Source organism: Halichoerus grypus, chromosome 14 (genome assembly GCF_964656455.1).
Source record: "Halichoerus grypus chromosome 14, mHalGry1.hap1.1, whole genome shotgun sequence".
NCBI classification, from domain to species: domain Eukaryota; kingdom Metazoa; phylum Chordata; class Mammalia; order Carnivora; family Phocidae; genus Halichoerus; species Halichoerus grypus.
The window spans coordinates 84,382,166-84,403,861 of record NC_135725.1 but is presented as its reverse complement, the minus strand read 5'-3'; the positions used below and the strand labels follow the sequence as shown (position 1 = coordinate 84,403,861).

Below are 21,696 nucleotides of genomic sequence, written 5' to 3'. Positions count from 1 at the left end.
GTCCAGCTCAAAACTGCATACACTCCTACCTGGGTGACTGTGGTGGCTGATCTCCCTGCCTCCTGGCCCTGGGGAGCCAGGGGGAACCCCCAAAAGCACAGTTTGACCATTTACTTTACTGCCCAGCTTTCCGACCCACTAGTGGCTCCCTCATCTGGTGACTCCAGCATGCCCAGGCCTTCATGCCCGGCCACATGTCACCTCCTGCCCGCCCACTGCATGTGACTGTCTGCTCCGATCTCCCCAGACACCTGCTGCCTCCTGACCCTGAACATTGTCCTGACCCTGCTGCATCCTTCTCCACCCCTACCCTTACCCAGCTCACTCCCTGTCCTCCTTTAAGACTGCTCCAGTGTCAGCTCCTCCAAGAAACTATGTCTGCTCTCCCTTCCCTGCCTGGGCCATCCGCCTCCACCTGCGGTCTCCGCGCAGCAACCTGCACTTAGCACCCTCTTGGCGCTCACTCTTCTCGCCTCTGTTCATTCCTCTGGCCTTTGCATAAGCCTGTGCTGCTGGTGGGGCCTGAATGGAGTAAAATTTCCCTTCTGGCCACCAAGCAAAACGGATCCCTGGAGTGGGTGCAAAGTCCTCACAGCAAAAACTCTGTTGGACTCTGTCGGCTCCATGCGCCATGGCTCCAGTATGGGTGAAACTCTGGCCGCTGATTTTAACCTGAGCTTACACACCAGAGCTGTCCCTCGAATTTCTCCCGCGGTGTATGAAAGGGCTCTGTGCTGTTATGTCTCACCACACCTCATCCCAGTTAGTAACATCTGTGGCTCTGTAATCATCACCAAAGTACGAGTCCTGCAGATGACATTCTCAGAGCTCTTGTCTCTCTGTGACGTGAATGCTTTCCCTGGAAAGGACAAATAAATCAGAGGCTTCAGAGAGATGGTAAGTGTCAGACTCTTCATCATTCCTTGGAGCTTCACTCTTCCTTGGGGCTCTGGAATGAGCACCAGGGACAGACAAGGAGCACACGCAGGAAAATACAGGTGTCACCAGGCCCAAATATGCAGCCTTTCAGGAGACTTGACTTGGGATGTTTTCTTTTTGTTTTTCATGTGACTGGCGCAGATGAGCTGCAGGCCTCCCCTCTCTAAGCCCACCACCACCGGTAATACTGCACAGGCAGTGTGATCCCAAGAGGACAGTGTTAGAGCTTCCAGAGGCTCCCAGGCCAGTGCAAACTGCATATCACACATGCTACGTATAGATTTGTCTCTACCTAAAGAGTGCAGAAAAGGTTTTTAATAGCATCTCAGTTGTCTGGGCAAAACAGGGTCTAGCATCTTGAGGTTTGGTTTGGTTTTGTCAGTGACGAGTGGGAGCAGGTGGTATAGACAGTCCGTGAGTTCCCTTATCAGAGTGGTCAGTGAACCCTGAAGCTTCAGGTCAACGGGCCTCCCTGAGGCCTTCTGGTCCTTTTTAGCCCCAGGCCCTGGTGTCTGTGTCTGTCACGGTCAGGTGTCCGCAGTAAGACCTCCTGGAGGGCATGTCTCTGTTTGTCCTTCACGGCCCTGTGGCCTTCATGGATGTCTCTGCTTGGTCACAGCATGGCCAACAGATAACTGCATTGTCCTTCTACACAGTGAGCTCACCAACAAGACTCTACTCTTCCAAAATGGTCCTGTGAAAATGAACACATACACGTACATACCGATCTATTTATGTGAGATTCACTTTCTTATCAGAAACAAGTAATTTACATATTAACAGGATGATTAGCTTCTGGCTAAGAATTCTGACATTTTAGTACCACTATTTAGAATCAGGCTAAATTTGTCAAGTGACTGGAAGTGAGGTTTTTCAGAAATTATTAGTTAATTTTTTCAATATAGAATTTATAGTCACAATTAGTATATCATAATGGTGTTTCCAGGATAAAATACCAGCAGCTCAACTTTTCTGGCCACAAATGTACAACATATATCAGTTTATTTTTAGAGATCTGAAGAATTAGCTACTGTAAATAAAGTCCCCAAGAAGATTTCTCCGGGAAAGAGGTGAACTTACAGTAATATGGGTGATATATTATTAATTAATAACTATGACCAGTGCTGTTTCAATTAAAAGGAAAACGGATTAGAAGGCCTATTAGAAAGGATATGCTTAATCTCACCAGCCCTGAGGACTACAGAGCAGACTAGGGAAGGTTGTTTCTAAGGCTGTCTGCAGGAGGATATCACCAGCTGCTCCCCAGTCTGGGAACTTTGCTGAGCGCTGGCTACGTGTCTCTCGGAAGCATTGCTCATTTGGTTGCCAGTAATGGAAACCAACTTCAAAATAGTTAAGGAGAAAGAGGACTTTCTTGGAGGGCCACAGAGTCTCCCATAACTCAAGGGCAGCATGTGCTGATGGGCCGGGGAGGGCTTCACTTGGGACTGAGACAGGCTGGCATCCGTGTCTGCTTAGAAGAGGGGATCTGATTGGCATGTCTGGCCCAAAGGACAGGCACGTGGCACCTGTCTGCAGGCATCACGATATAGTAAGCAGGTTTCTTTGACAGGCCACATATGGTATGGGAGGCTGCCTGAGAAGGGTGCCTAGAAGTATAGCTATGAAGACTCGCCCAAGCAGGTACCAGGTGAGCTGAGTCACCCAAGATCGGCAGCCCTTTCCCAGACAGTTTAGCGAGAGAGGACATGCCAGGCCTAGGCTGGTGGGAGTGTGCAGTGCCACGGGCCTGCCTGTGCATGGGAGTGAGATGAAGCGAGAGGGGTGAGGCGCGAAGCAGTCCCAGAAATGACAAGGTTATTCTGAAGGTGGTGGGAAAGGGGCATGAAAGAATTTGGTTCTGGGAGAGATTCGTGTGTTCAGAGGATCTGACCCCCTGAGGTCGGACAGCTGTGTGAGGTGCCATCCTCCTTGGGTAGAAATGACTGGAGGCCCAGGAGCAGCTTCCAGGCAGGGTCACGAGGCCAGGACTCCCCAGCTCTGCAGTAGCCAGGGCTATGGAGAAGCCCCGTGATAGCATTACCAGCAGCCTTTGTCCTTCCTACTGCGCATTTATTTGGCTTTAAGCACAGTTATTTTATTTTTAGAGTAATAATATAGAGTTATTAGGCCTTCTGCCTTAAAGATACCACCTCTTCCATGTACTTGTTCTCTAGAAGTAGTTCTGTAAAGCCATCCTAATGTGGCGTTGCCCTGAACACACTTGGTGGAATGAGACCTAACTAGCCATTTGATTTTGTTTGTTTGTTTTCCTGTCCATTTTCTCCCCTGCCTGTGATGAGAAAAATGACCTGCCCCCAGAAACAGTTGGCCTTACCGCGTCCACTTGCTCTCGCTTGAACTGGAATGCCAAGGGGAAAATATGGGGTCGCCTTTCCAAGGGGAACTCACCAGAACCCCCTCAACACTGCCTTTTCTCTCTTTGTCTCTCTCCAGGTCACGCAATATTTAAACTCACGTATCTAAGCAATCATGACTATAAACACCTCTACTTTGAATCTGACGCTGCTACTGTCAATGAAATCGTGCTCAAGGTGAGTGTTCCTCCCCAGGCCGGGCACCGGGTGCGAAGGGCTGGCTTCTGCCTGGGCCCGGTTTGCAGAGGATGAGCGGCCTTTGGTCACCCAGCTGGGGAGCATCCATACCCAGGGCCACACCACAGGTCAGTTGCCCTTCTCCTGCTTCAGCCAAAGCGGGACCCTTTGAAAGGCTTCCTCCCTAACCCAGTCATCCTGGTTCTTGGTGTATTTATCCTTTTCATGCACCATGTACTTCCTCCCATTCATTGTCAGGAGCTCCTTGAGGCTCCTGGAACGGACTCAGAGGAAATTGTTGTTATTGGGTAAAGACAGTGTAGTCTTTTAGCAAACTGTTCTAAACATATTCATCTTTATGCTACAATCGTATGTTGCCATAGCTCAGCAGCGCTCACTGAGCACCTTCCGTGTGCCTGGCGAGTCCTTGGGATGTTGCAGTGACAGACCCAGGCCCTGCCGCCAGGAAGCTCTTCCTCTGTCAGAGGAGACAGACAGTAACATTGAATTACAAAGAGATTGTTAAACAGTCACAAAGGTGCCATGTGGATGTGAAAAAGGTAAACTGACCGGGGTAGGGGGTGGTGGGGCTCAGGGAGAGCTGAACCCTGAAGGATGGATGCAAAAGCACAGATTTGAGCAGGCGAGGAGAATGAAACAGCGTCTCAGACAGAGAGCAGCCTGTGAAGGGACGGAGAGGCGGGGCGAGCACATGTGGCTGGAGCAGAGCAGGGTGGAAAGGCCAGGTCACACAGAGCCTTGCAAAGTGGGGACAGGCTGAGAAAAGCTGCCTTGCTTTGGGGCCTTGCTGGTTTGGGAGGCCTGGGGTAGGGCCCGAGACTGAGCATCTCTAAGAAGTTCGCGGGTGCTGCCCAGGCTGTTGGCTTCTGCACGGCATTCCGAGGCACCCTGGACGAGTGGTTTCAAGAGTCCTTTCTTCCAGCCGAATCTTACGTAGACGGAACAGATAGAAACACCGAGCTGCTGGTTGTGGCAGACCACGACTTACAGGCAGAGGGCTCCCCACCTGTAGCCGTGTGACTCTGGCTCATCACATCACCCCAGGGCCTCGGTGTCTCTGCCTATAAAATGGAGATCGTGGCAGGTGCACTGCCCCGCCCCAGCAAAGGGCTGCTAGAACACAGATCAAATGAGGTAGCGTAAACCTACCTAGATGAATATTCATTCTCCTCTTGAGAGTAAAAGCCATCAAGTAATAATAATGGAAGTAGCTAAGCTGGGGGCGCCTGGGTGGCTCAGTTGGTTAAGCGTCCAAGTCTTGATTTCAGCTCAGGTCATGGTCTCGGGGTACTGGGATCAAGCCCCACATCGGGCTCCTTGCTCAGCGTGGAGTCTGCTTAGGATTCTCTTTCTCCCTCTCTGTCTGCCCCTCCCCCTGCTCGTGTTCTCTCTTCAACTTTCTCTAAAATAAATAAAGTAAAATAAAATTTTTTAAAAAGTAGCTAAGCTGTACTGAGGGATTGCAGAGTACAGGACCTGAGCTGAGCACTTTACCCTGCCTTCCGCAGAACCTTCATGGTTCTGCGAGACAGTAATGGAAAATCATTCCCATTTCCTAGATGAAAACGGAGGCTCAGAAACAGAGAAACTTAGCCAGGACCATGATTGACAGAACTGGACCTGACCCCGGGTTTGGCAGCTTCCAGAATTTGTGCTCCTAACCCCCCGCATATGTGTACCCTTGAGGAGTTGAATGAGAGAGAGGTTTCAACCAAACGGCATTGTTTTGCAGATACATTTGGAGGTCAAGTCCTCATGGCTACAAAAGATTTCCAAATCTAGTAGATGAAAATGAAAAGGATAAAGCTGCTGGGGGGACAGTTGGGACCAGAGCCCACCTCGGACCAGGCTGTAGGACACAGGGCCTTCCTGCAGTGCTTGAAACCAGCGAGCTAAGAGTTACTTGCCAGATTGTCACCAGACAGCACAGGGAACTTGTTCAGTGTTTGGGGACCAGGTAAAGACATATTCCATTACCCCATCAGGGGCTGGCCTTTTTTTATAGCCAGCATTAAAATATTCAAGACTTGAGAAGGATTCTAGTAAAATTATAATCCTGTGTTTGACATCAAAATAATTTTCACAACAGCAGATTGATGACAGAAACACAGGTTTATGACTTCAGTATGAGGCTCTGCAAGAGCAAGTGCAGAGAAATCATTTTACAGGACCAAATGCTCCCTCGAAGCAGATGCTTTTTTGCAAAATCCCTGAGGCCTATCGCCTCCCCTGAAATGTCTGTTTTCATATGAAAATGTTTGTAGAAATATTGCATCATGCTCGAGACTCCAGGAGAGTCACAGCGTGCCCAGGCCTGATTTACTTAGAGAGCTAATGGTCATGATCCTGATGGAAGATTAAATTTCACTTTTTCTGTCTCTGATTTTTATAGCAATTTAAATACTTAGCCTTCTCTGCCATCCCCACAGTGTCTGAGCTTTGCACCAGTACCAAGTGACTGAGGCCCCAGCCCTGTGTCCCAGAGTTTGGCCGAAATGTTTCCACCAGAGGCTCTTCCAGGAGTGGGTCGTAGACACAAGTGATGCATGTGACGGTTCTAGAATTCAGGAGTTTGACGTAAAACGAGAGCCTTAGATGGAAACTGAAGGAGAAGATAAGGGCCAGAGGCCGATGTCCAAGAAACTGTTACGTATGTGTCCCATTTATTGAACACCAACTGCATACAAGACATCTTACGTAACTATTCAGTCTTCACTATTGCCCTGCAGAGTGTAGACATTATTTTCCCCATTCTGTAGATGAGGAGACAGAGGCCCACGGCTGCGGAGTGTGCAAGGGTGGAGCCTCAGCTCCAGCCCCAGCCCTGAGGAGTCCCTTCCACCCCAAGCCATCAGTGAGCTAAGCCATGTGTGGGTCCTAATTCTGCAGGTTTTGAGATGAATCTCAGAGGAATCATTGGTCTCTTCAAATTGGGTTCTTCTTGTGATCGAGTGATGGAGGCTGTGGCTTTATTGACCATGAAAACTCCCTATATTTTTATGCCTTAAGCTGTAAAATGCATTGAAAGTGAAACACTCTATAGTGCATAAAATTGTGCAAGTTTTAAGCCACAGCATATTAACCAGCTAATGGCAGACCAAAGGGCGTTTTTATCTTTTGATTATTACATTAATCTTCCATTAAAATTATCTATGTGATTATCACAAAGCACTGAAGATAATAAATTTAGGAGATAGTGGGCTAGTTAAGGATCATTTTTAAATGCTTTCGTCAAGTTATATGTGCCAAAAATACACTGAAAACACTAGGTTGGCTGAGTGTGCAAACAGTATAATCCAAAGATGGCTCTTATTAAGAATGATAAAACCTCTGATTTCCATACATTGTCTGTAGTGTCCCAGATCGTCAGCCCGGCCCCGCGGTCCTCATGATTTATTGCTCTCAGCTGGTAACTCAGCGAGGCAGTGGGCCAAGCTCGTCAGGCCTGTACTCAAACACCAGCCTTTAACGCCTGCTGCTGGTGACGATCAGAGCAGAAAGTTTGGAGGGGACACAGTGTTGGAGCCTCGGCCCACGGGAGGCCCGCCATCCTGCCTGCCTCCCCTGCACACCCTCAGCTTCTTTCTCGGAGGCAGCGGGGGCTGCTCCCACTCGGGGCGTAGGCACGCGGCCCTCAGAGGAGAATCAGAGGTCTCTGTAGTCAAAAGTGTTTGGGCTTCTGGTCATAACTTACAGATATTTGAGAGCGAAGAGAAAAGGTGTTCGCTCACGAAAAGCCCCAGCCAGAGGCTGGCGGCAGGAGCAGAGGGAGGAGCGTATCTGAGGGGGAAAGGAGGTGGGAGCACTTCTGGGGAGGCCAGGGGCCTGGGGAGCTACAAGTATGCCAATCAAGGGGGATCCTGGCCCAGGCACTTACTAGCTCTGTGGCCTTGAGTAAAGGACACTACCATTCTGTGCCTTGATTTTCTCATCTGCACAATGGGATGGTAGTGGCATCTGTGTCATAGGCTGTTGTGAAGGTTACGTGAGTTTGTCCTTGGAAAGCACTCCAGCAGCCCTGCAGTGACCATACTCTCGGCCAGGGGCTCAGCCTCCGCGCTGGGGCCCGGTCCGATCCCAGCATCACTGCCCTTCCCTGGCTCTGCCCACCCCACCTGGCCTGGGAGCAAAGCAGTTAAGTTTCCCAGACTCCCACCCACCTACCCGCCCCCCCCCCGCCCCCCGCCGTCCACGGCTGTGCTGGGATACGTGCTCGTTCTCCCCTGCCCCTGGTACACCCCGAACTCCTGTTTATCTCTCAAAACCCAGCTCACACATTCCTCGGCAAGATTTCCCTGCCCCACGGTACGTCCCCGGTAGTTACCCCCTTCTTTCCTGCTCCTTCTATCGCTGGGGTCACACGTGTCCTGCTGTTGGAACCCACTAGGCAGTGAGCTCTTCGGAACAGGGACCGAGTCTTACTTTTCCCTCTGTCCCTCGAACCGAGCCTGCAGCCAGGCTCGGACGTGGCGGGTGCTGCCCTGGGGCGGCCCGGCAGCGCGTGCCTCACACGGGACTTCCACAGCCCCTCTCCCGGCTTTGACCCTGACCTCCAGGTGATCCTGGTCAGCTCGGCCCTCTTCCTGAGCCTCACTCCTTATCAGATGCGCCCTGGCTGGCAGGGTGCCCGTGGGCAGGAGATGAAACCCCGTAGTTGGAAGCTCTGTACCTACCAGGGGGAGGCTGAAAATGGAGCCTTGGGTTCAGTTGGTTTTTCGTCCCTGCCATGCTCTTGTCTTTCGGACGAGGAAAGGGGGCGCTCCGGGGAGTTATGCGCAGGCCCAGGCTTGCACAGCAGGTGAGGAGCAGAACCAGGAAGCCTGGCGCACGGCCTTCTGGGAGGCAGCACGTGCTGAGGAAGGGACACAGGCTGTGAAATCCGGAAAGCTCCCCCCAACCCCCCACAGGACTGAAAGGCCCGGACCAACGACTGGTCGTCTCCAGGCCTCCTTTCTCCCGTCATAAAGTGGGCTCCGTCCCAGCCTGCCAGGTTGCTGTGATGACTCGGCTCCACGCACAAGAGAGCAGCTGGCCCTGGGGCTCCCAGCCCGGGTCAGGGCCCTTCCCTTCTTTGCCCTGAGCGAACAGAGTGGCTGCCGAGTGACCGGGCTGTGTCCTCTTGCTTTCTAGGTTAACTACATCCTGGAATCACGAGCAAGCACTGCCCGGGCTGACTATTTCGCTCAAAAACAAAGAAAACTGAACAGACGTACAAGCTTCAGCTTCCAGAAGGAGAAGAAATCAGGGCAGCAATGACACTGGCCTCCAGCCCCAATCTGTCACCATAGCTCAGAGCCTTCCTGCCAGGGTCAGGTGGCCCTAGAGCCCACCCCGAGTCCTGCAGTCCTCGGGGCAGGCCACCCCTGGCTCACAGACACAAGGCTGGGGGGCTCTTGGGGGAATGGAGCTGGGGACATCTCCACGGGACCGAAGACTGAGAGGCAGGGGCTTTCATGAGCAGTGCCAGGGGGCCCGACGACACAGACGACACGCCCAGCCATCTTCACTGCCCGACGGCCCTGCCTGAGGATGTACATAGCCATGCCCAGACATTTCCTTGCAACTTGATCAAATTTCTTAAAACAAACGAAGAACAAAGATGTACATTTCTTTTTTCTTTTTTTTCCTTTTAATAAACAGGTGTACTCTTTATCATGGTTGGTATGACGGGCCGTTCTTTGGGGCAGAGGATTGATCATGTCATTCTCTTTAAAACCTGTTCCCATATTGAACAGGCAGATTGGAAAAGCTATGGCTCGATTTCTCAGAAGAAATGTTTAGGGCTTAGTCAATAGTTTTAACTATGCCATTTGTTTAAATGAGTGCATTGCTTTGAGGATAGTATCTTCCTAAAGTTAGGATGGGGGGCCTGGTGGTGGGTGTCCCAGGCTCCCCCCCCTTCAGAAACCACCTCTCCTCAGCTCGTCCTGGCACCTCTTGGGTCCAGAGATGCAGGACTGTGGGCCAAGCACGGGGGCGCTGGGAGAGTGGGGTGACAGCTGGTCTTCAGGTCGCACTGAGCTCCCGGCCAGAAGTGGGCTTTTCCATTTCTTAAATAGCAAGTGTGTGTTTCAGCTAGCCATTGGTCCTGCAGGGGGAGTTCTCCTGGAATTGGCAGAGTCTCTGCTCTACTGACTCAGAAGGGCCTCTGCTCCCCTTCTTCCTCTCCATGCAGTGCCTGCCTCCTTGTCTGAGCAGGCGGGAAGCTGCAATTTCTCCCTCTGTCAGGAGCGAGGGTGAGCAGAGGCGGCAGAGCAGAGGGGAGCCTGCTCCCGCGGGCTCCGACTGCTCGGGCGGGCAGGCAGGGGGTCGAGCACCGGCCGACACCACACCTCTGGCCACACCAGATGCCTCTGCAGTCCTCACCAGCCTCTCCAGGGTCCCTCCCAGGGTGACATCCTTTCGAGCTGTCTCCGGCCGGGGTCGAGGACCAGACGTTTCACCGAGGACCTGCATTTCAAACAATTTTTTAAATTGTTGTATAGGAAGAGATGTGCCGAAAACAGCATCTCAAAGTCGAGTGTGTTTCTTTGCACTGGGGGCATTTTAATGAATTCCCCTTTCATTCTGATCTTTGTTCAGCCAACAGAAGCATCCTCTTCTAACGTCTTCCATTCCCGCCCACCCCAGAAACGAAAGAAATATTATTTGTAGCTTGCTATCTCTCTGTATTTGAATTTTTAGCAATTTTATATTTAGATATCTTTGAAAAATGTAAATGACTAATTTGGTCATTAAATCTTGTGGCATATTCAATATTAAAATATTAAAATAAAAGTCAGATAAATACCATCTTCTGTGTATTGCTTTGAACTCTTGAAGTCTTGAGTACGTTATCCTGACTCGCGAGTGTCAGCGAATCGCTCAGGGTAGTGGCATTTGCTGCCAGTTCTCGTGGTACCGAAGGTCCCTGAAATGCACCGTGGGCCTCCTTAGATACTGACCAAGACAGGATGACCCTCTTCACTCAGGGGCGACACTCAAAGCTTCACCTCCCTCAAGTACAAAACCAACACCATTGTCGCGACATACAGCACGCCGGCAGTTACGGAAAGCTCATCTGTCCACCCGAAGGAAGAATTTAAGGGGGGACACTGTGAAACCTCCCGGGTCAACCGAATATCAGGACTTCTGAATTTCAGCTTTTCCTCGGCCCCTCTCTTACCCCCACCTGGATTTTAAGATAAGACCATGAGCTCCTCGAGGACAGACTTGACCGAGCAGGAGCTCAGCATCCCGAGGTAAACGGGTGACCCTCAGGCCCCACCACGGCTCTCTAGCAGCATCTCCTGACCTGGCTCCCACCCCGACGTGCTAAGTCCCCACCAGGGCTCTGCTGGCCTCGGCTGGCCACTGAGGAGCGCCCCCCATGGTCTGAGGGCCGCCAGCACGCCAGGCGGGCTGCATGCTGGCCCCTTACAAGGAAGCGTGAGCCCGCGTACCTCCCCCAGCCGATGCGGGGCAGGTCCTGTCATTGCCTGCGTTCCAGAGGTGAGGGCCTGGGGCCTGGAAAGGTCTCACCAGGACTCTGAGCCCACAGCCGTGCTCTGACCGCCACAGCCAGCGACTCCGTGGGGCCTCCGTCTCCTCCGGAGGAGGGGACCTCTGCAGACCTTTCTAGAGAATGTCTTAAATGTCTCCATCACAGTGAGCCCAACCTTCCTGTCAGGGGTTTCTGTGCGCCAAAACTTACAGGAGCTTCTCTGCTTCTGAGCAAGAATTCTAAGAAATACTGTGAGGCCACTTAGTCCCTCCTCCTCTCTGGGGGCAGCAAATGCGTGTTCCCTCCCGGAGTCTTAGAGCCTCTGCTTGCACACCTCTAGCAATGGGGCACTCACTGCCATTCGGGTCAGTGCTTTTTCTTGTTGGCCCATTTGGTCACCCTGGGCTACCTGCACCGGTGGCCGCCCCGGAACCCACCCAACGCGCCTCAGCCTCTGCATGTCAGATCCCTCTTTCCACCCTGGGCGCCAACTGCCTCCTAACCCTCCTACCTGGGCCCCAGGACCGGTGTCCCCACTGCCCCAGAAGCCCCATCAGCTGCTCGGAGACCACACTGACATCCCTCAGAGTCTTCTCTTCCTGGGTTAAGGAGCTTATCCCCACCCCTGTCGTGTCCCCGAAAACCCACCAGCTGCTTTCAGGGTTCCCGTTCCCTAGGTCAGGTTGCAAAACCTCAGAGGCACAGAGGGGAGCGAAGTTCTGACGTAGCGGTCAAGATGCCCACAGTCTGGTGAGGCCAGGGAGGTGGGCAGGTGACCCCCAGGCCACACCAGAGTGAATGCCATGGAGGCTCTGGGGGGGGCCGCATGGACCTGGAGGCCTGGAGGTGTCCCTGGTGTCCTGGAGCTCCCCGAGGGGAAGGTGACACAGTGTGCAGGAATATGGCAAGAAGCTGCAATGGGCCCTCACCAACAGGGCTGACGAGGGCCCGGCCTGATGGCCCCCGGCCATCCATCCTCATGCCCACCTAATCTCATCCTCCACAGGAGGTACCAGGCGGAGTAGCACGGTCCCTCACCGGAGGCCGTGCAGTGGGGAGGTGGCGGAGTCGGCTCTCCCACCGCCCACCTGCCGCCCCCTGCCCAGCCGGCCTCCGTCGGGGGCCCACGGTGGCCCATGCAGCCTACACGCCCCAGATCCTGCAGGCGCCACCAAGGCCCCACGGGGAGGGCCCTGCTGTTGGGAAAGCGGCCCAGGAGGAGGAAAGAGTTAAGCCTGTCATGTTATGTTCCCACCAAACACCTCTGCTTAAATGCAAAGTCCCAACAGGGTGGTGTTGGCTATAAAAGCCCTAAGAGTGATTTGTGAAGTCTCGAAGCCCTGTAATCTCGTCAGCGTAATGGGATTATATTTCAAATCACCACAGCCTGTTCATTACCCATTTAAACTCCTCTGACAGAGGAAAACTTACATGAAACGTGCAAGGCAGCCCTTGCCGACTTCCCCACTCTCCTTCCTGATTAGACAAACAGATGCTGAGGTCTGGAATGAAAAAATAATGTGCCCATTTATTCATTTTTCTGACAAGTCACAATAGATTTTTAACTGCCAATGAGTGACCTCCCGGAGGTGTGGTGGCGGGGAGACGCCTGCCAGGCAGCGAGTGGTCATTTCCGCCCGCGCCAGGCCCTGCCCTGGCCAGGATTCCTCCGGGGACCGGAGCTGGCTGCCAGGCTGAGCCACGCTCCCCACTCTGTCCTAGCCGGGGCTGAGGATGCGCTCAGCTACCTGCTGGGCCTCTCGGCTGTTGCCACCCCCCGGGGCCCAGGGGCCTCCTCCAGGGCACAGCCACGGCCTGAAGTCAAAACCCCAGGTAGGAACCCCGACCCTGCCCTTGATTAAGGAGCCTCAGTTTCCCCATCTGTAAAATGGGGAAAGTAAGAGAGCTCATCTCAGTGGTGAGGGGTCAGGGGCCCGGCTTGGGCGGGTGCTGCCCTCAGCTCCCACTCTGGGCTGCCTAGGACAACTGTCCCCAGTCAGCGCCCCCCAGGCTGTGACAAGGAGAGAACAGCCCACAAGTGCTGGGCCCTCCCTTGACCACGTCCTCTGGCAGAATAGGCCTTTGTGGACAGTTACTTGCTGGGTCACACGGCCACAGAGCGTGGGGGCAGAGGAGGCCCTCTGGCTCTCTGCTCTGTGACGAGGCCTGGAGCAGGGATGGGCTGGGGCAGAGGCAGCTGGGATCCCAGCTCTGCCTGTCCCTGGGGCACCCCCACCCCCAATTCAGAAGCGGGACACTGCTCCCGAGCTGGGCCACCGGCTGGAGGGAGCCCTGTGGCAGTGAGTTGAGTGAGGCATAAATAAGATAATGTCACAGGCCTGGTGCACAACAGAGGGTGGTAGCCATGGAGACAAGGGTGCCCAGGCACAGAGTCACCGGGAACACACCGGCCAAGTCCTTCCCTGCCAGCAGGACTTCAGGCCTCAGGGGGCAGCCCTGGCCCCCCAGGGAAGCGGCCTCCAGGCCCCCCTCTCACCACCCCGGCCTGCCTCTGGGGAGGAGCTCCAGGCAGGGCTCCCATCTTTATGCATTCGTTCTATGAATACGTAAGAAATACTGTGAGGCTAATTCTTTTTAAAATGATAAAATTCATCTGTATTATAGCATTCCAGCCCCCAGCTTCCTGAAAGCTAAAAATATTTTAATGTCATATTTCCATGTAAATTTTAGTTTAGAATTTAATATCCTTTTTTTTTTTTTTTTTTTTTTTTTTAAAGATTTTTTATTTATCCATTTGAGAGAGAGAATGAGACAGAGAGAGAGCATGAGATGGGGGAGGGTCAGAGGGAGAAGCAGACTCCCTGCCGAGCAGGGAGCCCGATGCGGGACTCGATCCCGGGACTCCAGGATCATGACCTGAGCCGAAGGCAGTCGCTTAACCAACTGAGCCACCCAGGCGCCCTAGAATTTAATATCCTTTTAACATACATTAAATTTTTAGCATTCTTCAAGCCCTTGACTCTTTTAAGGGTTTAGCTGATGTGCACTGGAGAAAAGGGCTGGCGAAGGCTATAAATTAGGAGAGAAAGTTCTAGAAGCAAGGTGGCCCCCAAACCTCTGCACCCACCGCACCTTGGGAGTTACTCCTCTGGGCTGGGGAGCACCTGAGTCAAACCCTGGGATCCTGGGGAGGTGTCAGAAGTCTCCATTTCCTTGCTGGAAAGAGCAGGTGTGACTGGCTTTATGTGGTACGAGGGCAATTCACCATAGCAGCCCAGGTCTGGGGAGCCAGGGTGGCCTGGGGCCAAGTGCATGGGTGCTGCACTCAGGGTGGAGTCGGGCCCTAGTTCTGCCACTTGCTGGCAGGTGACCTCGGTATGCTTTCCTGTGCCTGTTTCCTGGCCCCCAAACGGGGCCAAAGTCAGCTTGTGCACCGGTGATATTTGAGTGAATGCACATGAAAGGGGGTGGTTATCGGCTCCACAGAGGAGGTGAGCTCCAGGGTGAACTGGCTGGCCTTGCCGAGGGGTTCAGGGTGATGACGTGTGTGTAACGATCTACTTGTGGACAGTTCTACTCGAGTAGATCGTTTTTGGTTGATCCGTACCCTGCTCCAGCCCCTAGAGTAAGATTGCAGTCACCCCCCCCCCCCCCACACACACACACACAAGGGTGTCTTAGCAAAGCCTCCTGATTGGCCCAGGGGCTGCAACCTCGCCATACTCCTCCTCTTGGGGTAGGCCAAGAAGAGCCAGGAGAAGGCTCTGAAAATGTCAAGGAAGGATGTTCACAGCTGCCTTTGGGGGAGAGTAGGTAGGGACTTCATGTCCTCTAGGGCTTCTGAGGTCAAGGGCTGGGGCCTGCCTGAGAGCTCTCCCCACAGCCTCACACTCTGGGGTCTGGGTCTCCACTGACCAGGCCCACACCCTTCTGCCGTGAGTCACCATGCCAGGGGTCTCGAGGGAATCCTTCCATCTGTCTGATGGCCCATCTGTGAAATGCAGCAGAAATAATAAAGCCTGGGGCGCCTGGGTGGCTCAGTCGGTTAAGCATCTGCCTTTGGCTCAGGTCATGATCTCAGGGTCCTGGGATTGAGTCCCACGTCAGGCTCCCTGCTCAGCGGGGAGCCTGCTTCTCCCTCTACCCTCCCCCCCACCCCCCACTCATGATCTCTCTCTCACTCTCTCTGTCTCTCAAATAAACAAAAGCTTAAAAAAAGAAAAAGAAATAATAAAACCCCCCTCGTGAGGTGGTTGGGAGGACCCGGCGATATCACCCACAGGAGGAACCTTCAGGAACAAGGCAACGTGTAGGGAAGGGCTCACTTGGTCGTCTGTCCAAGCAATCATTAAGCAGAATTACAAATTTACAGTGTGGAGACATGAAATCCGGTGAGATGGACAGCTCTGCTCTCTAATCACTTTCAGGGGAAGATATAATGCATTGATCGACAGAGACAAACCACAGTTTAGGCTCCAACCAGTGTCTGTGACGAAAGCAGCCACCTTGTTAACTTAGATTTACAGAGTGTCTCCATCCTGGCAGAAGGAAGGCATGGGGGGAGGGAGCTGCTGCTTGTGTGGGATGGTGGGAGGACCCGGGAGCCAGGTAGGGACCCCCCCCGCTCCAACCCACCCCAGAAGAAGCCCAAGGAATCCCTCCAAGGCAGCGACTATAAGATGAGAGCCGTTTCCTGATGGGGAGTGAGTTCCCCAGCTCTGGAGGAATGTAAGCATTCAGCATTCATTCAACAAGTGTCCACTAATGCCTACCTTGTGTTACGCCTGAACAGGCCCTGCATGTATAGAAATGATCTGATGCGGAGCCTGTCCTTGGGAACTCCTGGTCCATGAGGCCATGGCCCAGTCTCTAGTGCTCAGGTGACCAGATGTCTGAACAGCAGACACAGCCTTTCTTCTGTTTGCAGCCAGGGGCTGAGAACGTTCCTGGTAAAGATGCTGGGTGCCTCTGATCCAGTCGGAGGATGACAAGCTGGTGGATCCTGGGGAAGACAGATTCTGAGGCAGAGAACCCCAAGAAGAGCTCTCCAAGCAGGAGAAAGGAGAGTGTCCAGCAAGTCCAGCCCGTCTGTGGGCAGAGGTGTGAGCAAGAGATGGCTGCCCAGCCCCGCTCTGGGCTCAGGCAGCCTCGCTGGGGGGCCTCCGGCTGCGGTGCCGCAGGGGCCTGGGGCTCAACGTGCCAAATGGTTGTCTCCATCCTTACGCCAAGAGATTCTCCCCTTCCTGCGGAAAGAGGGCCTGCTGGTGGCTACTCCCGATGGTTGGTTTCTCCCATGTTGGAAAAGGAGGCCTTTGGGTTCAGGGGCGGGACTTATCTGTGTCACTGCCTGGGACGCCATGAGGGGCTCTCGGGGACAGGACCCAGATGTCCTTCTTAGGCTGCCCCAGAGCGGCTCCCAGCTGACACTCATGATGCCCAACACCGGAGACCAGCCTTTGGTCCATGCGTGTGTCACCAGCGGGCCGGATGGTCAGCAGCTGCCCTGGGTCACCTTGATGACCCGCAGCTCGACTGTCCCATTTCTGGGCCTCATTTCCTCTTCCTGAGAGGGGCATCCTTGCGGCGCCTGGCTGGCTCAGTCAGTGGAGCGTGCAACTCTTGATTTCAGGGTTGTGAGTTTGAGCCCCACGTTGAGTGTAGAGATTACTTCAATAAACGAAAAAAATAAACTTAAAAAAAAAAAAAAAGACATCCTCCACATGGCAAGAGCAACCTAGACAAGACTTCCAAGCCTCAGAAGGAGGGACCTCTCTCCCAAATTCCATAAACACATCCCAGGCCAGGTCTCTGATTGGCCCCGCAGGGGTCACATATCCATCCTTGGGCCAATCCCTGTGGCTGGGAAATGAGCCACTGCAATGGGCACCCCTTCCAAGCCCATGGGCTTCAGGGGAAGGGGCCCCATTTACCAAAGCAGGCGAGGGGACGGGTAAAATCAGTGGATCTCTTTAGCACTTACTATGTGCCAACCACTGTAATTAAAAAATTAAGTTTTTTTAAATTTCCTCAAACTCACCGAGAAGCAGGGACCCATAGCATCCTTCCACAACAACAGGCCTAAGGAGTGAAGGAGTTTGCCCAACAAGGAAGGGGTGTTCGTGGGACCTGCACCTGCTTCTGGCTCCAATCCCGAATGTCTCCACTTTGTGGGGCTACCTCCTCCATGTGGGCACAGTGGAGTCCTCGCTTCAACCCCCACATCCCTCAGGAATAGTGGTGTGCGTGAGTGTGCGTCAGTGAGTGTGCGTGAGTGTGAGTGTGGGGGGGGTGAGATTAATCCACCGGCGGCCCGTTAACGCTTCCCCCCACCCCAGGCAGGGGCGCCTGCCCTCACACACCTGTGCTTCAGGCACAGCCCCGGCTGACGGCCGTCTGCTCTCTGAGGAGGCCGCACGCGTCTCTAAGCAGCCCCTTCCCCACCGCCGAACAGCTGGCCACCATCTTGCCACACGTTTCCCTGTCACATCTGATTTGCAAAGTCGTGTCTGTAACAGACCCACAGGAGCGTCCAGTTGGGGCTTTTTCAGGTCAAGGAGTATTTTCCAGAGTCTCTCGTTCTTCAGAGGAGAAAAAGAATGTGAAGAGAAGAGAAAGAATCTTGTCTCTGTTGCAGGGCCAACACTCACACCAATGGAATATTCCTCTGGGCCACCCTGGGCTAAGGCCTTAGAGATCACCTTGAGCTTCTGTCTTTATCCCATTTGACAGATGAGGAAATCGAGGCTCACAGGAGTCATGTCATTTTCCCAAAGTCACACAGCTGCTAAGGGCAGAACTGGGATTTGAACAGGGCCTTTCCAGAAGCCCAAGCCCTTGCTCATCACCGTCATGTCCACAGTCTTCCAGCTGATGCCTGAGTCCTGCTGGCTTGACTCCAAGACCTCCTCTCCTCCTCCGAGAAGCCTGCCTCTGCCACTCTGCTCCTACCTGCTGCCCACTGGAGTCTCTTGTTTCCAGAGCATCCAGGGAGGGGCCCGCCAGCGCTGGCTGGCTCGGACCCCCTGAAGTCATCCTCTTGGCCAAGACGTTTTGACTGCAAGGAATAGGAGCCCACGAGAAGGCAGGCGATGGGGGTCCCGTAAAAATCCACAGTCCTCAGCCCATCCTGGCACCGTGGGCACCAAGCCGGGCCCTCGAGGACCGAGCACACTCCCCTTCTCTGAGGACTCTCCCTCTCTCTGTCTCCTTCGGGGCATCCCGGTGGTGAGGATGCCCGTGACCCCCAGCCCCAAGGCCGCGAGCTCCGCATCTGCATCGCCACCCCCCGCCACTCCTCCACCCCTGAGCACTAACTCCCAGAGGGAGGTTCTCGGCGGGACCAGCAATGTAGCCCTGACTGGGCCTGGGGGGGCAGTGCAGGGAGGTGTCTGTCTGTGCACAGGAAGTCAGGAGTGTGGAGGCGGGCGATCACCTGATCTCCTGCCTGGGTGCTCTGTCTCAGGGTGAAGCCCCAGGGAAGTAATGACACTGTCTGCAACCTGGGGGCAGGGACCCCACCTTCTTTGCTCCATCAGTGCGGGCAGGTAGCACCTGCCCAACAAATATTTGTGAAGGAGTGGAATGAATGTTAAAAGGTGTCCTGGTCCCCAAAAGGACCAGGTCCCCAAATGGACACAGATGGGAAAGGCTGTGTTGAACCTGCTCAGCAGGCTCCTCTCTTACAGAACCCCTCAGAGCCTTTAATGAACCACCGTTCACTATGCTCTGGGAGGGAGGTGACATGCAGCGTTGCCCAAGCACCTTGCCAAAGCCTGTGTGCACATTTCTAGAACTCAGGTGGTAATGCTGTTCCAGGCGGTCCAAGGGAAGCTGTGTCAGGTACCAGCCGAGAGCATGGTACCAGACTCCAAACATGGAGTCAGGCACACCAGTGCTGTTGCCTATTAGCCGTGTGACCTCGGGCCAGTCACTTGGCCTCTCTAAGCCACAGTTACCCCATACACTTCCATGGGGATCATCAGGGCCACCCCATCTTTGTCCCGGCTGCCATCATTGCCATTCTCTACCACACAGCAATGGCCTCCTCCCTGGCTTCTCTAACTCCCCTCTGCCTCTCAGCCTTGGATATGATCTCTGGGCACAGGGGACTCAGGTCCTCTTGTTCCCCATTCACTGTATTCCCAGCACCCAGAACAGGCCTGGCACACAATGACATTTGCTAGATGAATGAATGAATGAATGAATGCTGTTCCTATGTGAACACTGAGTTTAGTTTGGGGCAGGCCTGGCCACCCCCCGACTCTGATCCTCCTCCTACCCTTCTCTTGCACCTCAGTCTGGCCTGAACCTAAAGGAAGTCCATGACCCACTCAGCAAACATTTATTCAATTTGAATAATTATATTCTTTTGGGAGTTGGCTGACCAGAAACATGATTGGGAGAAACTCTTTCTCACATACGCATTTAAACAACAACATCCACCTCTGGAGGGAGCTAGAGGTGCCAGGTCAGGGCTCGGTGCTCCTGGGGATGAGCTTCTTGACTCCGCGCCACGCCCCTGGGGCGGGACTATAGCCTTGTGCCCATCACACCGATGAAGAGAGTGAGGCTCAGAGCGCCCAGACTCGCCCAAGATCACACAGCGAGGGGGAAGCGGGGCAGCAGGTTTCATCTGACTCCAGACCCAGCAGTCTTAACCCTCCGTCGTTGTTGACGGAGAACGATGGCATGGGACACAGGGAAGAACGTGGTTCTGGAGTCAAGGTTGAAATCCCACCTCTGCTTCTCCCCCAACTTGTGTGACACTAGGCCAGTCATGTCACCTCTCTGAGCCTCAGTTTCCTTATCTGTAAAATAGGGCTAATAATCCCTAATGTGGACTCCACGAGCTAGCAGATGGGAGAGAGATTTCTGAGGTAGTGCCAGTTCTGTGGCCGTGTATGTCCAGAGGACAGAGAAGCCTAGGAAATGCCTGCCTCCAAAATGAAGCCATTGGCTGAGGCTGAGGCATCAGGGCCCACATGGTGGCTGGCATACAACAGCCCTCAACGAACTCATGCGGAACGAATTGTCATCTTCTGCTGGGGCTGCAGACTGGCCCAGAACACAGGGACACAGAGGCACAGAGCTTGAACTGGGGTCCCCTTGGACAGACCATGGGAAAACCAGCGAGGCAGTGGAGCGGTGAGCTTGAGGCCAGGCACAGCCTAGACCCCTGCTCCAGCTCCGGGAGCCCGTGTGGGCGCATGAGCCTGGGTACCTGTTGGCCAAGAACACCACGGCCTTGTCAGCCAGGCTGAGCACCCGTTAGTCAAGATGGCGGCCACCACATGGCGGCCACGTCTGCCCCCGAGCGCAGGGTCCACTGGGTACCAAGAGCCCCACTGCGCCTGGATGCGAAACGGAACAAATTAATTGTTGAACTGTGACCAGGCTCCAAATGGAGTGAGTCAAAACCCAGCACAGCCTAAACTCTCCAAGGAGTGAGAAGAAACCAGTCGGCCCATCCCCATGCCCCTGAGAATGCTGGGTAATTACATTTTCCCCTTTGTCTTTTTGTTTTCCTTTAGCAGAACCACCAAGAAGCGGCCGCAAAAATCAGTTACAGCTTCCAAAGTGCTTCTTTCCCCAGAAATCTTTTATAAAAGGTGAAAGATTTACAAGACCCGAAGAGCAAACCAAGCAGGATAATTGTTTTTGGAATGACCCCAATATTTTCACCCCAGCGACCCCGGCTGGGCATGTTGCCCCATATTTATGATTCCTGGTCCTCTGCGCGCCGCCGGGCGACCTTTCTGAGCCCCCTCTGCGAGCCCCCAGTCCCTTATCGGGCCTGTAACTCACCCTGACGTTATCTCTCGGGAGGGTTTTATGCACTTTAATTTAACTCCCCTCATCATTATTTCCCGGACTTCAAGGTTTTCTCTCCCGAGCTGCCCTTCCCGGGACAAGCATAATCTGTTTGCCATCAAGCCCAATAAATATGTTTGTGCGGGAGACGGGAACCATTTGGGGAGAGAGGCCCAGGCCTGGGAAGCAGCCTCGGGCTCTCACCCCAGTCTGGGCAGCAGGGCTGGGCGGTGTGTCCTTGAGCCGCTGTCCTGCCTGGACCCTCTGCCTTGGTTCTCCGGCCAGTGGCCTGGTCTAGCAAACGGACATACAGGACAGCCAGCGAAATTTGAATTTCAGATGAACGATGAATTTATTTTAGTGTAAATGTGTCCCATTCAATATATGCAAAACAAATTATTCATTGTTTACCTGCGATTCCACTTGAGCTGGGTGTCTCGTGTTTCCTCTGGCATCAGCTCCTGGAAGGCGCCCCGCTCACTCCCCTGAGTGCAGATTAGGACCCCGGAGAGCGGATTCGGGTCCAGAGCTGCCGAACACAGTACCACAGCCGACGGCTTAAACAAAAGATACTTCTTTTCTCACACTTCCGAAAGCTGGAAGCGCCAAGATCAAGGTATTGGCAGCGTCGGTTTGTCCTGAAGCCTCTCTCCTTGGCTTGTCCCCCTTCTCATGAGGACACCAGTCAGGGGCTGGGGTTAGGAGTCCAGCATAGGACCCACCACAGCCCCGCAACAAGAGCCCCGGAGAGTGAAGGGGGCAGGACAGCTATTTCCTCCTGACCCACCATACCCTACTCTCAAAGGGGTCCTCCCTCCGAAAGGGTGAATACCGCCATGAGAACCTCATCCTGGCGGCTGCCGCGGGGGGGGAATGGCTCTCCTCGGGCACCTGGCTGTCTCCGCAAGCCCCCGTGGTCCATGTGAT

At 53.8% G+C, this 21,696-nt stretch overlaps 1 protein-coding gene and 1 non-coding gene across 12 annotated transcripts in view; one reads left to right on the top strand and one right to left on the bottom strand.

Moving 5' to 3' along the window:
* The window catches only part of MAPKAP1 (MAPK associated protein 1), a 281,556-nt gene that overhangs the window by 226,242 nt on the left and 33,618 nt on the right, over positions 1-21,696 (top strand). For 8 of the 11 annotated variants that reach the window (XM_078061773.1, XM_078061770.1, XM_078061771.1 and 5 more), the window contains 2 exons: positions 3,397-3,494; positions 8,646-9,167. In XM_078061773.1, coding sequence (XP_077917899.1) covers positions 3,397-3,494; positions 8,646-8,771 — 224 coding nt within the window. In that variant the 3' untranslated portion in view covers positions 8,772-9,167. The other 3 variants (XM_078061769.1, XM_078061768.1, XM_078061767.1) reach the window with 2 other exon arrangements.
* Positions 20,493-20,605, bottom strand: LOC118548809 (U5 spliceosomal RNA). Its single transcript, XR_004923756.1, has one exon. It is a non-coding gene; the product is annotated as a U5 spliceosomal RNA (small nuclear RNA).